We start from the raw sequence: 18,112 nt of genomic DNA, 5'->3' as shown, positions 1-18,112 counted from the left end.
CACATAAAGTGATGTTTTAAAAGGTGGTAATAGGAAAAATATGAAACTGCACACACTTTAGGCAAAGTGTACCTACTATGTGATAAAGTGGAGATTTGATCTTAGATTGAGGAATCACATTTGCCTAACAGGAATGCTAGTAGCAATGGGCCCTTTGTGTTGTGGTGAAGAGACAGTTTTGGCAGATCCTTGGCATCCATTCAGGTTGACTACCAGTTCCCATCAGGGGATTTGATATAGATGTTATTTGCACACTTCCAGTTTTTCTAAGAAACTGGTAACCATATGATGGCCTGCTATCTGCTTGGATTCCTCTGAAATCCAATTTGTGTGTGTGTGTGTGTGTGTGATTTGGATTTTTAACGTAGCTTTAAAAAAAATTCAGTCATATCGCTACTATGTCTGCAGTGTGGCAGTTTATAGTAATGTCTAGCACTGGGGCATCATGTCACAGACATGTAGCATGATGTCCCACCCAGTCACATTATCCTGACACCAGGCTGACCAGTCCTAACACTAACCTCTTAACTCTGAGCGCCAAGCGAGGAAGCTGTTAGTACCATTTTTGTAAGTGTTTGGTATGACTCGGCCGTGGATTGAACCCACGACATTCTGCATCCAAAGCAGACACTCTAACCATTAGGCCACCAGAGCAATATCCAATTTATTTCACCACCTGAGTAGGTGGTTACATTGAGATTGGTTCCATAAGTCCTGATTCACATTTCCAAACCTCATTCATTTTTGTACACAGATGCATCACATTTAGGATGGGGTGTTCATCTGGAGCCAAAGGGAGTGAATCTTGATGGATTTGGGCTTTTGGAGGATATGATTCATCAAATAAAAATGTGTGCTAGTGAAAATATGACTGAAATTCACTGAAATGTCCTCATTTCACCATAAGTATGGTATTTCACCAAATTTCCATGAAATTCCAATGAGTTTTTTTTTTATTGAAACTTCACTGGAATTTCATTGAAAAAGTAAAAATGAGAAGCTCTATCACCGATATAAAATCCGTACCTTTATTCCATGTTATATACTTGTTTGCTCTTTTATATTTTAAACAATTCTCAGCAAAATATATTTTTTACATTTCTGATAGCCTGAATGTGATTGTACATTTTGGGAACAATAACTTTCCATATTTTTCTTGTTACTTTTCCCTTTTTTTAAAACTTGAGCTGGACATGGTTCTCACGTGCGTGTGGGCTTGTGGAAAAGGTCTAAAATTTTAAAATTTCTTGTCCAGGTCTTGAAAATATCTGGGAAAATAACTTTAAAGTTTTATAATTCCAAACTGATTCCCTTCAAGAATTTAACAACAGTCGATGTATAGATCACTTTTAGGAAAGTGATGATATTTTTGCCAGATAAAAGATGTCTGTAAAAGATGGTCATATCAATATCATGAGTGATATTGTTTATATTAGCAAAACAGTCTAGTTGTGTTGGACTGTGAGTAAAGCCAGTGTAATTATATCATGATAAACACTCTGGTGGCTTAAGTGGTTAGAGCGTCTGCCTCAGATATTGGAGGTCTTGGGTTTGATCCTACCCAAGTCATACTAGAGACTTTTGTAAATGGTTGTTGTTGTGGGGTTTAATGCTATTTTTCAACACAAGATAGACTATACTTTGTGGTCAGTACAACTGGTGGAGGAAGAACTTTGGAAAACCCCGTGAAGAACCACTGACCCACAAGAAGCTACTGGCAAGCTTTCTCATGTACCCACGTTAACCAAGCCTGAGACTCTAACCCATGCAGACAGAGGTGAGATAGCACTGATCTGGAACGGTGAGCACTTTTAGACCACTTGGCCACTTGGGGACCCTCTTATGTAAATGTTAATAGCAGCTGCCTCACTTGGCGCTAAGCATTGTTGGTGTTAGGACTGGTCAGCCTGGTGTCAGGATGATGTGGCTGGGTGGGACATGATGCCATGTGTCTGCGGCATGATTCGTCAGTTCTAGACATCACTATAAACTGCCACACTGCAGACATTGTAGTGATATGACTCAAATTGTTAAAGCTATGTTAAAATCCCAAAACACACACCGTTGTCACTGTTGCTTACGGATCAAGGGCTCATTCAAGTGATCACAACAGCATCGCAATTTGTACATATTCAAAAGCCCATATAGTCTACAGTAGAACTCCCATATATCGTGTATGTCATTAACAGATGTATACATTTTGCTTAATTTATATTGAAATATTAGAGTGGTTAATTAAGTGCTGTATAATTTCTGTCCATTTTTTCATGTGAAACAGTTTGAAGTGATAGTGACAAATTACTAAAATATCAGTAAAATACTCTGTAGCAACTCTGAACTTTTGCTGGTAATTCAATGAAATTTCATTGAAGGTTTTGGTCAATTTTTAAAAAAAAAAATTCTGACCTCAATATGAATGATATTTATGTGAGAGCTTACCAAATGTTTCAGTGAAAACTCGCAAATATTTTGACTAAAACATTCAATGAAATATCACTGAAATTTCAGTCACGTTTTCATTAGGACGATATATGTGGCTGTGAGGTCCTCACAGAATAATCTTAGCAACAGTCCGTTGCAAAGGTGGTTTTTAAACTGTGGAGGAGACCATTACTGTTCATAATTGGACAGAACAACAACCTCCGCGTTAGAGATCTTTCCAGTGCCAGATCATGTGTGGTGAATGCTTTCAGTCAAAAGTAGGATTATCTGTATGCTTACATATTCCCACATTTAACAATAATTCCACCAAGTCACGAGGAGACAAAATATTGTCAATTCTGTCAATGAATTTGTTAGATGTCAGTGTTTGTGGTTTTACAGGCAGATTATATTAATAAAAGTAAGCAAGGTTCTTGTCAGTACTGAAATTATGGATGGAATGGTTAGTCCCATTATCAACAAAGTTTTGTTTACTGCATATTGTAATGAATGGTTTGTTGCAGTCACTAAATCAACACAACTTGAAACTCACAAATATAAGTAATTTTCAATAGACATTATATGTACTAAATTTTGCTACTTAGCAGCGATTTTGCTTGATATTGGATCAATAGTGCTGTGCTGTTTTATGTGCTTGAATATCTTAATGAGATTCAATTCACTTTATAGTTGTCATCTGGACAAAAGAGAAACATCCATAATTACACAACGATATACACATATAAACTGAGTACACAATACACTAGTAAACACATAAACAGAATACACCATACACCAATACAGGCATTATGCAGTTTTATTTGCTTAATATCTTTACAAGATACAACATCTCTTGCTAGAGGCCATTGGGACAAGAGAGAAAAACCCAGATTTCCATCATAACAATACACACACATAAACAAAATACACAATACACAAATATACATGAAGCATAAAATGCACCATATACCAACAAACACAGTGTTTTTTTTTTTTTTTGATTGAATATCTTTATAAAACACTATCTCTTTTTAGATGCCATTTGGACAAAAGAGAAACACCCAGAATTCCATCAAAACAAGGAGATTATTTTACAACTTATGGAAAAGTTGAACATTGTGGCCAGACCAAGGTTGTACAACCTGGATGCAGAAGAAGTCAAGGTCAGTTAATATAAAATAGTATGTTTTATGAGCTCTATTTTCACCACTGGTTTATTAAAGTTATAAAGCAAGCAATGGTCTTGGAAAGGACTTTCTTGTGACTTAATAATGTTATTGACAGATTCTTGGAAAGGACTCTTTAGGGACTTTTCAGAGTTATTGATCAAGCAATAGTCTTGGAAAGGACCCTGCAAGGCTAGGTTTTAGCTTGTGCACACTTATAATACACACCATCATGTATACAGATGTTATACACCTTCAGAACTTGCAGTATTAATTCAGTTCCTATAGTAAACCAATGCAAACACCATGATATAAAAAATTCAATAACTTAAAATTTCTGAGTGCTCATGATCAAACCTATATTTATCAGTATAGATGAAACCTGGATGTCAGCTTCTCATTAGAGGAAAGGATATGAGCTGCAGCATTTTCTGGACCTGCTTGTGTTTGAAACATGTGCCTTCAAATCCGTCCCAAAGAGTCAGGTGTTAATTTTAGTAATGAGTGTTCCAAACGCAAGACTCTAAAAGAACTAAAATTCCATCAATAAAACAATATCTAATTTTTATTCACTTACAACCAGGATAAGCTCTCAAAATATTCTTTTTTCTAAAACATAACTTATATTATTAACCAATCCAGGTCAGCCAAACCCATAGATACTCTATTTTATGTTCACCCCTTTCCAGGCTGGTTCCCATTTCTCCATATCATTAGTATCGTGTGTCCTATATTCACCCTTGATTTTCTTGACAGCCCTAGGAATAGTAGTTCAGTACATAAGTAAATAATGTGCATAGTTCTGCTTGTCAAACATTACATTAATGAATATTAAATTATATTGCAAGTTCATGTTCACCTAAAGAGCAATGGTGCATTTCAGGCAACATTTAAATATTTGAGCTTTATTTAAGAAAATCAGAAAAAAATATTAAAATAAAGCTGTCTAATAAGAATCATCTATTGTAATATCACCATTTATCACTCTTCAATTTAATACTGAAATATCTCAACAGCCTTGTCATATTATATAATTAATGAGTAAAAGGTTAAGATGACCATTTGTGTGTACATGTATTATTACAGAAAAGGAGATTTAAATGACACAAATTATCTAAAGTTCCTTCCAGAAGACATACAATTTAACACTAAAGTAAGGTAGACATAAATCCATTAAAATGCAAAATATGAACTTTCAAAACATTCACTGAAAGAAATTGGTGGGATGAAAAATAACGAGAGGTCATCACCATTAAGCTTTGTGGAAGAGACCTAAGTGATCATATCTGAAGCATTGTTTCAAAACACAGCTAGGAAATACCATATTGCTTATTATAATTACTCTATAAATGGTAAATTGTTTAAATTTTATATATGTATAGCTTAGATATAATCCAAAGTGCAAAACACTCCACCTAACATAGTCAAATCTACGCACTGTTCCCCCTCCCCCCTTGGCAACAGTTGATATTTCTGAATATGCGTTTAATATCCCAGTGAAAGTCACTCTGTGGTTTACAAATGGTATTAATTTTGCTTGTTATCCACAAATAAAACCATATGATTGCATTTATAGTAAAGTTAACTGCACTTGCATATGTGGAGTCACTGTGTATTGCTGTGGCTGTCTATAGGACTCGCAGTACTAATTCAGTTCCCATAGTAAACCTATGCAAACACCATATTATTAAAAATTCAAGAACTTCAAATTTCTGAGTGCTTATGATCAAACCTATATTGATCAGCATAGATGAAACCTGGATGTCAGCTTCTGTGTACAGGAAAAAATATGAGCTACGTTTTTTTTTTTCCTGGACCTGCCTGTGTTTGAAACATGCTTTCAATTTCACACCAAGATTTGGGTGCTAATTTAAATAATGAGTGTTCCAAGCTCGAGACAGCTAAAGAACTGAAATTCCATCAGTAAAACAATGTCTCTACTTTTTTTCACTTGCAAAATTTTCTTTTTCCAAAAACATAACTTATATTACTAACCAATCCAGGTCAGCCAAACCCATAAATACTCTATTTTAAGTTCACCCATTTCCAGGCTGGTTCCCATTTTCCCATATCATTAGTACTGTGTCCTTTATGCACACACATAATACACACAATCATGTATACAAAATATACACACCTTCATACATCCACATAAGACACACCTTCATGCATACAAATAATACACATGTTCATACATGCAACTAATGCACACCTTCATGCATAAAAATAATAAACACCTTCATGCATACACATAAAACACCTTCATGCATACACATAATACATACCTTCATGCATACAAGTAATACAGACCTTCATGCATCCAAGTAATACACACCTTCATGCATACAGATAGTACACATCATGCATACACATAATATACTTTCATGCATACACATAATACACCTTCATGCATACACATAAAACACCTTAATGCATACATGTAAAGCACGTCTTCATACATACACATAAACACCTTTATGCATGCAAATAATACACATTTATGCATACAAAGATACACACCGTCATGCATACAAATAATACACATCTTCATGCATACACATGAAACCTTAATGCATACACATAATACACACCTTCATGCGTACACATAAAAACCCTCCATGCACACATAAAACACCTTATTGCATATATATATCAACACCTTCATGCATATGCATAATACACACCTTCATGCATATACATAATACACACCTTCCTACATACACATAACACACCTTCATGCATATACATAATACACACCTTTCTACATACACATAATACACCTTCATGCATTCACGTAATACACCTTAATGCATACACATACAACACCTTAATACCTACACATAATACAGACCTTCATGCATACAAGTAATACACATCTTCATGCATACAGATAATACACCCGTTGTGCATATAGAAAATACACACTTTCATGCATACACATAATAAACATTCATGCATACACATACAACACCTTAATACCTACACATAATACATACCTTCATGTATACACATAATACATACTTTCATGCACACACATAATACACCTTCATGCATACACATAATGCACACTTTCATGCATACACATAATACTCCTTCATGCACACAAATAATACTCCATGCATCTGCATAATACACACCTTTATGCATACACACATCACACCTTCATGCACACAAATAATACACACCTACATTCATACACATAATACACACATTCATGCATACAAATTGTCCTATATTGCAAGGCAGAGTTTAACTCATATATACAAATATTCACAACTTCAAAGTACATTTGAGTATTTGTTATGAAGTCGAGAACTCTGTATAAGTTTAAGTTAAGAAGATGTTCAAATATTTTGTCTTTCAGGTGGAGGGTTACTTCCTTGCTCCATGCATGCTGCGCCAGGCAACACCAAAAGATCTCATCTCCCTCGGACCGAATTCTCAGCAGGGAAATACATCAGTCATTTGCTTTGTATTTACGGGGAAGTTTTTACCCACGCCTGTCTTCCACAGGCTTCTTGCAGCATGTGTGGCTCAGTGGCCCATTGCCAGACAGAAGATGGAAAATCTAATCTTCTGTGGCTGTTGTCTCTTTGACCTTGACCTTCATCATAGATTGACCTTGCTTTTCAGGGAACATGGTATATTTGCACGAGTCACAATAACAGGGATCATTGAGAACACCCCATCTTACAAACTGTGTATCAAGGTTCGAGAGTTCCTCACCAGGACTCTGTCCAGTATCATTGGATGTCTAGGACAGAGTCTGCAATTTGAGTTGTCTATACAGTGTCCTCAGTCTGACAGATACAGTGTAGACTATCAGATCCCTGTTGCCACTCTGCAGGGGAATGCAGATGTTCCCTGCCATTTCCATGACAAGAGCCATGTGATTATTTCCCATGATGTACTGAAGTTCTGGTTTCAGGAAGAGGTGAGTAAGAGTTCTTTGGATTTTTGCTTGCTAATTTCAGACAGAACATGGTATAATTTAAGTTTAATCTGATTTTATACCCTGATACTTTATTAGAGGAAAACATGTACCTTAAAATCTCTGATATTGTAACACACTAAATTGTAGGAAATCCATTAATATATCTGAATTGTTTTTAATGCTTGCAGACAATACATTTCTTATTGTGACGCTAAAGTTGAAAATTCACGGGATGTGCACTGACTGAGAGTTTATATGTTTAAAACAACACGTATAGATACATGTATGAATGTTACGTCAATAATGACTGGAAATCATTCAGGTTAGATATGCAGAAACGTCTCATTGTGGACTTTTTGCTAAACTGTAATTTGTTATATACTGATATTTAACTCAGCTGGTCATAGACAATAAGAGCTCAATGGATGATCTGTTGTCCTTCATCCATCATTCATTCATCATATGTAATCCGTTGTCTGTTTATTTATTAGCACAAGTTTGTTATCTCTGTTCCTCCTAAATTATTTGAAAGTTTGCCATGAAACTGTGCACACACATTCATCCCAGGTTTAAGTTGAACCTAATTGAAGATGGTTCTGCTCTGACATCCATCTTGAAAATCCTGTTGTCACTACTTTCCTGAGTGTATGGTTATATCAACATGAAGCTGTCATGAAAATACTATTTATAATATTTAGTTGGTTCTAAATGTAAATAGTGCTGATCTGACAGGATATGACAACCATCTGTACAATCTCATTATTGCCTCTCCTACTGAATTGATGGTCATATTAAAATTGGCATTTCATTCAAAGACTTCTTGTGATGTGCTGTTGGTCCTGAACAAAAATAGTGCCAATTTGATGTAGAATACGTATGCTATGGCAGCCATTTTCAAACTCTTATTATAGTTACTCCTCCTGCATGTATGGTCATATCAATATGGGGTTTTAACTAAAAGTCGTCTTCTGGTATTTGGTTGATCCTTAGTGAAAATCATACCGATCTGATGTCCAGTATGGCTGCCACAGTGGTCATTATTAAAATCGTATTATTGTTATTCATTATACATGCATGGTCTTATCAGCGGGAAGAATTTAATAAAGATCTCTTGCAGTGTTTATCTAGTTACAAATAAAAGTGATGCCAGTCTGACATCTAATATGGTTGCTATGGCATTAATCTTAAAAATCGTGTTATCACACCTCTTCTTGAGCAGGAAGTCTTTTTGACATGATGTCCATTTAATGATAATCTGATATTCACTCTGGGCACTGCAACTTATACATCTTTGTATTTCTTCTGAAAGGCGAGTCACGTCTAGAAAATACTGTGATATATACTCTTCTTCAACCTGGATGATTATTTCAACATGGGGATTCTATCAGTCATAAATGAGAATGGTGCCAGTCTACACCCAATATGGCTGCTTTAATGACTGTCTTAAATATCTTCTTGTCACTAGTTTCCCTGATTCATGATAACATGAGATTTTCACCAAGCCCTAAATGAAAATTGTGCCAGTTATACATCCAGTATGGCAGCCATAATGACTGTATTAAATATGGTATTGTCAGTGTTCCTGTATTGATGATCATGATGACATGGGGTTTTCACCAGAATAGTTCTTATGATGTCTACTTTATTCTAATGGACAGAGTGCCAAGCTGACATGTATGTGTAACAGATAATATAAAAATGTTCATTTTGTTAAAGCATATCAGAGATGGTTTCAACACTCAACAGTTAAAATTAAGACATAGTCTTACATGTACCTTGAATTCCTACAATTTCTCTTTGCCCATTAGAGCATCAGATCATTCAAAGGACTCTTGTTATATTATAATCTATTTGATATGTTAGAATATATGCCTGACAAACTAATCGATATGACAGGTTAGAATAGATGCCTTATAAACTAATCTATAGGATAGGTTAGACTGTATGCCTTATACACTAATATATATGATAGATTAGAATGTATGCATTTTAAACTCATTGATATATCCATTCACTTCACTTTATAGCAGTGTTTAATATAATTCAAGAAGGATAACAAATGCATGTTTATTTCCCCATGTCAATGTTGTCCTTACATACTGTAACATCTGTTGCTTAGTATGTTGGATTTGTCCGATATCTGCAATGTTTAAAGAATATGGCAGATTCCTTTTACCATAATCTCTGCATTTATATCATATCATCCGTGTTTGGTAATTCCTGTTCCTACATTAGTAAGGGTGACAGTTTTAGATATGGTGGCATGAAAACAGCAATGAATAATACAATTTAAACTGTTATTTCCTTTACTTTTCAGGAACAGTCTGCTGATGGATGTAAGTATATACTTTTCTCATTATATACTTTTACCAGTCAATAATTTACAAGATTCCCTTTCAGAATCATCATTCACTTTTTGCATTAAATTTCTTCTAAAGTTCGTTTATTCTGTTCTTTTCATTTCTTCCAGTTGATCTTGTCATAAGGCCAAGCACTGTAACTCTCTTTAGTTCATGAGTTGACTGTCATCTGTCAATCATGTTACTCATCGTCCTCAATGGTCACATCACTATTACACTATAAGTCTTAGGATGCAACATATTTATTCATCATGTGCTTAGTTTTTCCTAGATGAAAATGGTGCTGTTTGCACACACAATATGGTTACCAGTGACAGCAGTGAAAATGAAAATTATGGTATCACTATTCCTCCTGAATGGATGGTCATATCAAGATGGGGTTTTCGCTTAAAGACTTTCTATGATGTCTAGTTGGTCCTAAATGAAAACTGTGTCAAGCTGATGTCTAATTTGTCCCATTTTGAACCTCCTGTTATTGCTAGTCCTTCTGAATGGATGGTCAGATCAACATGGATTTTTCATTTAATGGTTTAATGTGATGTCTAGTTAGTACTAAATGAAGACAATGCTATTATGGGGTCTAATGCTGTCACTGCATTGGTCATTTTGAAATCTTTTTATCACTACTACTAGTGTTTTTACTAAGTGACTTATGATGTCTACTTAGTCCAAGATGAAAATGGTGCTATTATGAAATCATATAAGACCACCACAACAACCATATACAAATATTGCATTTGCTACTCCTCCTGATTGGAAAGTCCTACTGACATGGGGTTTTCACCAAAGGACTTCTTATATCTACTTGCTTCTGAATGAAAATCGTGCTGATCTGGGGTTTTCGCCAAACGACTTCTTACATCTGCTTGCTTCTGAATGAAAATGGTGCTGATCTGGGGTTTGATGTGGCTGCCACAGTGGCCAGCTCGAAAATCTTGTTTTCACTACTTCTGAACGAATGGCTATATCATGATGGGGTTTCATTAAAAGACTTGTATAATATCATTTTGTTCTTAAATTAAAATGATGTTGATCGGATCCTTTTAAAATGAAAGTCATTTTGATATGGGGTTTTCATTAAAAGAGTTACTATGGTATCTACTTTATCCTAACTAAAAATCACTATCCCTTAATATGGCCACCATTGTGGTTAACTTGAAGATATTATCTCTGCTCTTTCCCATGGGATGACTGTCTCAACATTGGGTTTTCACCAACAGCCTTCTTACAGTAAAATCTTGTTTTCACTACTTCCCCTGATTGGATGATCATTATGACATGTGGTTTCATCGACATATTTATAACAAAATTTTGTTTTCACTATTTCGCTCGAATGGATGATCATTATAACATGGGGTTTCATCGATAGATTTATAATAAACTCTTGTGTTCTCTTCATTCCGTAAATGGATGATCATTATAACATGGTGTTACACCAGTAGATTTATAATAAAATATTGTTTTTGCTACTTCCCCCTATTAATGAATATTATGACATGGAGTTTTCACCAAAAGATTTATAATGATGTATCCTTTATCCTACATTACAATCCTGCTAATCTGACATCCAGTGTATCCACGACAGGATCATATTTGATATTGCTGAAGAATGTCAGACAGTTTCAATGCGTATTAGTTATTACAAAGAAATGATCTTATCTTGAATTCCTGTAATTACAATCATACTGATTCATTATCATTCATAGCTGTTAAAATTATGTTGTTCATAAAAATAGTAGAAAAATTAGTATTAAAGATTTGCATGCAAACATTCCTCAACAAAATTTGCATTTTACAGAGCATGCTAGCATAAATGTCTTACAAGTTGATGTAAATAGTAATCACATGCCCTCCAATATTGATGTATATACCAATTTAAAATGGAAACATGGAAAATACATTGCAAAGAGTACTGACAAGAATTTGACTCAATTTGGCAGAATGCATCCTGGTTTAAAAGTCAGTACAATTTCGTTTACAAAACAATACACTTTTAAAGTCCAATTTGCCTGCTGTCACTAAAAGAAAAGATAATAAAATTTTACAATGACTCCTCAGAATAATTTCTGTGTAGAAATGGACCAGTTCTGACAGAAATTTTCTAGTTTTAAAAGCATTTAAAAATTGTAACCATATTATATCAATGTTATCAGATATGTGTGAAGATACACAATTCAATAACAGATGAGCAATCTTTTGACAATAGGAGTTCCTATTTCGTTTTGTTTTGTTATTTCAGTTTTGTGTTCAAATAATACTTGGGCCTTTTTTGGGCATATGGGATTTGGAGACAGGTTTATTGAAATTTGAGTCAGGGCTAGTGATTATTTTGAAGTGACTTGCGCAGGGTCTGTGTCAGAAAAGTGTTTCTTTGAACTATAAGCCTTTATTTTGGAATTCCAACAGAAAAACTTAGAACAGCCCCATTTTAAAACCAATTATCCATGACTTGTATGATCATGATATGTTATAGAGATACAAACGCTAGCTGAGTAGACAAGTCAGTATTGAAATAGAGAAGTTTTATGAAAGTAGTGCCAGGCCATAGAGAGGCAATGTCATTGTTTCATTGATGCAAGAAAATAGTTGTTAAAGTATCTCAGATAGCTGTAGTTGTCCTATCTATACATTTTCCATATTCAATGGCTGTCAATAATTGTGCAGATGAAACAGTGATGGCTTCCGTGGGAATGCACAAGTTCATATTACAGCCAAAGTAACCTCTTTAGATTTTGTATTTCTTTTAAATCTCACCACTCTGTTTTTGCATTATAGGATGGTTATGTAGCATAGTAATTCAGCTTCTTGTTCAAAAAGACAGGTTTATGTACAAGATAGATGGGTTGCAATTATTTGTACAATTGTTTAGAAATTCTGACTTTGTGTTTTCTGATTCATCACGAGTCGGTAGTGATGACAGTAAATATTTTATGGCATCACAATGAATAATCTAATAGTAACTGAATACGGTGTGTGACTATTCAAATACTAAAAGGTATATTCAAGTATTTGTTTCAGCATTTTAATAGTGCCTGCATATTATAAAACCCATTATACACTTGTGCATAATAAGATAAATTAGTTATTATAATTTCAAAAGTGTATGCTAACAACTTCAAATTATACATGTATATATTCAGGTCTTTATACAATTTTTCCTGTCTTTCAGCTGCTGCTGGTCCCCTGTCATCCCCACCAACCAGTGACACTGACATGTTCATGCGCATGGCATATCTCTTAGTTGATGTTGGATCACAGGTCCTGAGACAACTTTTTCACCATCACACAGTCACTCCTACCTGTACTCTGGATCAATACCTTGCCAGTAACAGAACCTCTATTGATAGGCTTTACAATAGGAACATACTCAACCAGTCACAGATGGACATCATGTTTCCACCAGGTGGAGGAAGTACCAACCTGAAGGAGTATGATATTACTCTTTTGTCAGCACTGTTTCAAAATATTGTTCGTCCACTGAGTAAGAAGGAGAAGAAAATGATACAATCTTTGAGAGAAGACAGAAACGAAATTTATGCACATGCCAGTTCTTGCAAGATGAATATCAGTGAGTATCAGGCCTGTTGGAACAGTGTCACTTCTACACTGATGAACCTAAGTAAACAGTGTGGTGACCCTAATTTTGAGAATCAAATATTGTCGGAGATTCAGCGCATTGAAGTTACGACTATTCCTGCCGGAACATATCTCAATATACTCAAAACTTGGTTCAACCGAATAGAAACATTTGAAGACGAATTGCAGAATATGAAAATAAGACTTGAAGCTTTAGAATCAAAGGAAAGGTCTCCTAAAAGTGATGCATAGAGAAACATATGCTTGAGTTGAAGAAACAGTTGGAACATGTGCCGTTAACAATATGTACTCAAAATAACAATTTGAAAATGAGACATAAACAGACATGTTCTTGTAATAATACAGTGTTGAGCATTTCAGAAATGTAAATGTGGAATTGCTCTTAATTGAAACAAGCATTTCAGCACTATACTATGAGACTATTTATTATCAAAGTTCGTGGTTGAGTAAAAAGTACATATTAATGGGTATCAAATTGCATGGATCTCCCATATAACCAAACCGCTTTATGCGTCTCAGTAAACGATTATATCAGACTTCATTTCCACGCATTAGCAAGCAAACTGATGTAATCTGTACTGCAGTTATTAAGTTGATTAACTTATTCATCGCTAACATCTGTGATAAATGTGGAGATCTTACAAAAATTGCCTACTTCGTTTTTCCACACGTCTACCAATATTGTAATATTGAATAATTATGTTTGCATGTGCTCTTAAGGACCATTATAAAGGCATAAAGTTCTCTACAATTAAGGATTCAAAACAATCCTGCCAAAATTGCCCCGTGGGAACCCTTTGTTGCTGGCTGACCTTGACTTCATGGGGCGAAATTCGATATGCAAAGTTTCAGTGAATGCCAATGTTATTAATACACATATTGTGGTGGTCAGTGCTGAAAGAGTTGTTGCAAAATACGCAAAACATACACTACAAAGATGAGGTCAGTGGAGAAATATACTGTCAAGTCTTGTGGACTTGAAAACATCTACCCATAAGTCAATTCATCCTAAGTGGCTTATCTGCACACATGACAACGTAGCACCAAGACCTGATTGAAATGAGCTTTGAGAAAATGGGACTATTCTATTGAATTTTTCATTTAACAGTTTTCTGATATGTGCAAAATGTATATATAAATTAGAATAAAATGTGCTTTGGGAAATGAAGGACACGAACAGTGACTAAATCTGCATTTATTACTTTACAATCTTATAAGTGTTTTCATATCGATGGAATCTTGCATTTGAAATAATTTGCAATCAATTAGTTCCAACTTTTCCGCATTGCTGTTCCGTTGCTTGTGTATCATTCACATTCTCATGACATTAGATACATAACGTATTAAAAATAAGAAAGAAGCCGGTAATGCTATTCCATTGCATTTGAAACAGGAGGGGAAGGGGTCAGATGGTGAATGTTGGCTTGGTAGATATTTTGTTGTGACTTTAAATTCTTTGTCTAGCTCACACACAAAATCCATGAGAATTGGAACGAATGAATTTAAGGTGTTTTACATTTTATATATATACTTTTATGAATATATCTGTAGTCATAAAAGTGTATTACTTGACACAAAACAGTTCTTTTTTCTTAGATCCTAATAGTTTATTTCTGTGAAGTGAATAGTCTTTTTATACACTAACAGCTCATTAATGCTTACAATGTGCTTATTTGACCGCATGTTGCATTCGGGGTCCAAGGACACAAACCGATTTATGCGTCCCAGTAAACGATTTTATCAAACTTCATTTCCATGCATTTGCAAGCAAGCTGATATAATCTGTACTGCAGTTATTAAGTTGATTAACTTATTCATTTGTAAGTGCCCTACAACTTTATGTAAAATAAAGCTAAAATTTTCACAAAAACTATAAACCAGTGTTGCTTATTGTATCAAGCCCATAACTACCTGCTCTCCCACTCTGCTCTTGCTTTAGTAGGAGCTATAGATAAGGGATTTGAATTAAACGTGTGTGCCTTATCCACAGGCATGGACTGGTCCAGGCTCAGTTAGCAATGGGAAGATAAACAACGGAACTGAAACTTTTGACAGTCTCTGGTATCAAATATCCAGGATGCTGGGATTAATGTTCTGGCAAACTGTCACTACTAACAACTAGAGTATGATTCAGGCAGAGAGTGGAATAATAATGACAAGACCCAAACATTTTGTTTCTTTGAATGTCGACTTGAAAATTTGTTTGATTCTTCTCACAAAGTTGGGACATAATTGAATGTTTTTTTTTTTCTTTTAACTATAAATAATGTAAAATACAAAATGTGGTTATATCAGTAATGATCACTTAACACATTATTAGTTGTAAATAAATAAACATCCATGTGTATTGATTCTGTTGTTGTTGTTGTAATAAAATAAACATGTTCATGCATTATACTGACACTAATTCTGTGTTAGAATAGGCATGCCTTGACCAACATTTTAATAAATCAGCTTCTAATTAAAATTCCAACAGTGTTTACATGTCTTATTTTGAATTTAAATAATTTTCTCCTTTTTTGTATGATGCATGTCCATTCATCTGTCAATCCATCCGAAATTAATTTGGTAACAATAGTGTTTCAATCTACGTCTGTTCATCCATCTACCGGAGGCCCCGAGTGGCCGAGTGGTCTAAAGCGCTCTCCGTTATGGATCACTGCCATCTCACCTCTGTCTGCGCAGGTTCGAGTCTCCGATTCAGCCAATGTGGGGATGTGAGAAAGCTTGCCAGTAGCTTCTCGTGGGTCGGTGGTTCTTTCCGAGGTTTTCCCGGGTTCTTCCTCCACCATTAATACTGGCCGCCATGTATGGCCTGTCGTGTGCTGAAAATGGCGTTAAACCCCACAACAAAAACAACAATCATCCATCTACCCAACCATATTGTATTAATATTGGCTTCCATCCAGCATTCGTATGTTATTATCTTTACCCCACAGTATCTAGGTTTTTAATTCGGTTTCCACAGAGTATTTGTAATTAATTTGGTTTCCATATAATATCTATATGTTAATAATTTAGTTTTACACACATTATGCATATGCTATTAATTTTGGTGTCCAAGCAGAACCCGTGTTACTAATTTGGTTTCCACAAAGTATCTGTATGTTATTAATTTAGTTTCTACAGTATCCATGATATTGATTTGTTTCCACATGGTAACTTGAGTTGTCCTTCATTTCCAATTAATACAAGTTGTGGATAACATGTACTTTGAGTAAGGAAACATCTGTCAATATTGAACTCTAAAACGTAAATCACATGGTCACTGTGACTGAAAAAATGGTTTCTGCACAACAACTTGAGTTCTCCAGCTTCTGTATTTACCCATCTTCGTGGATAGTTCGTACTTGGAGTAAACTGTAGAAATGTTTCACCGTCAAATACATAATCACATTACAAATTTCTTTGCTCCATTCTAATCCAGTCTTCCCAGGAGGAAATATAGTCTTTCTGAATAGTATATGGACAAAGGGAATCAACTCAAATGGTTAAATCCCACTTCATCCTGCAAGGTGGATGCTGTTATTGCTGATGTAACAGCCATTCCGTCCCCCTCCCTTCATAAAAGTTTCCATGGGTAAAAATTGGGTAGCTGATTCTTGCCAATGCTAGCTATTTCTTTCCCACTAGTTATTTCCCCCACCCACATTAACCATTTAATTTCTTTGGACTCTTTGGTAATATGATTAATGTCCATATGTGAAATAGTATACATATAAATGGGTCACTTAACAAATTAAGGGGGACAGAATCAGCAATATTTCTTTTCAGTAATGGGTCATTTGGTATTACGCTTAAGGGCTTAGTCAGTTTTTCATTTCTGATGAAATGCTGTAAACATATTCTCAAAAAAGATTGATCCAAGTTGTGTTGGAGGGCCTCAGAATCTCATGTGTCAAGCCTTCTCCACTTTCGACATCATTCAAAATCTGTGCAGTCTGTGGTGAATAATAAACAACGATAAATTGATCCTTCTCACATGTCAAAATTTCATCCAAAATCAAAACATTCATGCATCAGAGAGTATTTCAAACATAATGTTTGTCCCAGCAAAAGAGTTTCTTCAACTCTTCAGCCTATCAATGTGGCAGCATATTTATTACTCCTTGGCCACCTTTACATGTGTCCATTGCAAATGTACATTCAAGCTCAATGTAGACTTCACACGTACCACCTCATACAGAAGGGGACAACATCACATAACTATGCATCATGGTATTGGATTATCTTTAGTGCTTCAGTGGTGTACCCAATTCCAAAATAAATATTCAGGTCAACCTGATAACAGGATAGTTCAGTTCATTGTAATGGAGGGCAACTTCATAGAAAAAGGTCTCCATTCTTTCACATTCAGTAAAGTTTATGCCTTATGGGGCTATCCAATAATTGATATTTGTGAACTGTGGTGGAACACCAGATTGTTCGACTTTGTTTCCCCTTTCCTGGAACACACCACAGAAGTGTATACCATCAATGGTCTATCTTTCAGCTGGGGGGGGGGGGGAATATGGGCCAACACATTCCTTCCATCCGTCCTGATGCCAAAGATAGTTCACAAAGTGAAGGGTTGAACTGTCAGATGAGTATAATCACCCTTATATAATGGGGCACATCTGGATCAATGATTTGAT

At 35.2% G+C, this 18,112-nt stretch overlaps 1 protein-coding gene across 1 annotated transcript in view; it reads left to right on the top strand.

Moving 5' to 3' along the window:
• LOC149807432 (uncharacterized) overlaps positions 1–15,951 on the top strand; it is a 97,680-nt gene extending 81,729 nt beyond the window's left edge. The window contains exons 14-17 of the mRNA XM_089955237.1: positions 3,457–3,584; positions 6,952–7,521; positions 9,839–9,857; positions 13,051–15,951. Coding sequence (XP_089811363.1) covers positions 3,457–3,584; positions 6,952–7,521; positions 9,839–9,857; positions 13,051–13,709 — 1,376 coding nt within the window. The 3' untranslated portion in view covers positions 13,710–15,951. The remainder of the gene's footprint in view (positions 1–3,456; positions 3,585–6,951; positions 7,522–9,838; positions 9,858–13,050) is intronic.
• Positions 15,952–18,112: the final 2,161 nt, after the last annotated feature.

The sequence above is a fragment of the Sinohyriopsis cumingii genome, chromosome 1 (assembly GCF_028554795.1).
Source record: "Sinohyriopsis cumingii isolate HCF-2022 chromosome 1, ASM2855479v2, whole genome shotgun sequence".
In the NCBI taxonomy this organism is placed as follows: Eukaryota; Metazoa; Mollusca; class Bivalvia; order Unionida; family Unionidae; genus Sinohyriopsis; species Sinohyriopsis cumingii.
The sequence above is the reverse complement of the archived record's forward strand: the minus strand, read 5'-3'. Positions and strand labels throughout refer to the sequence as shown.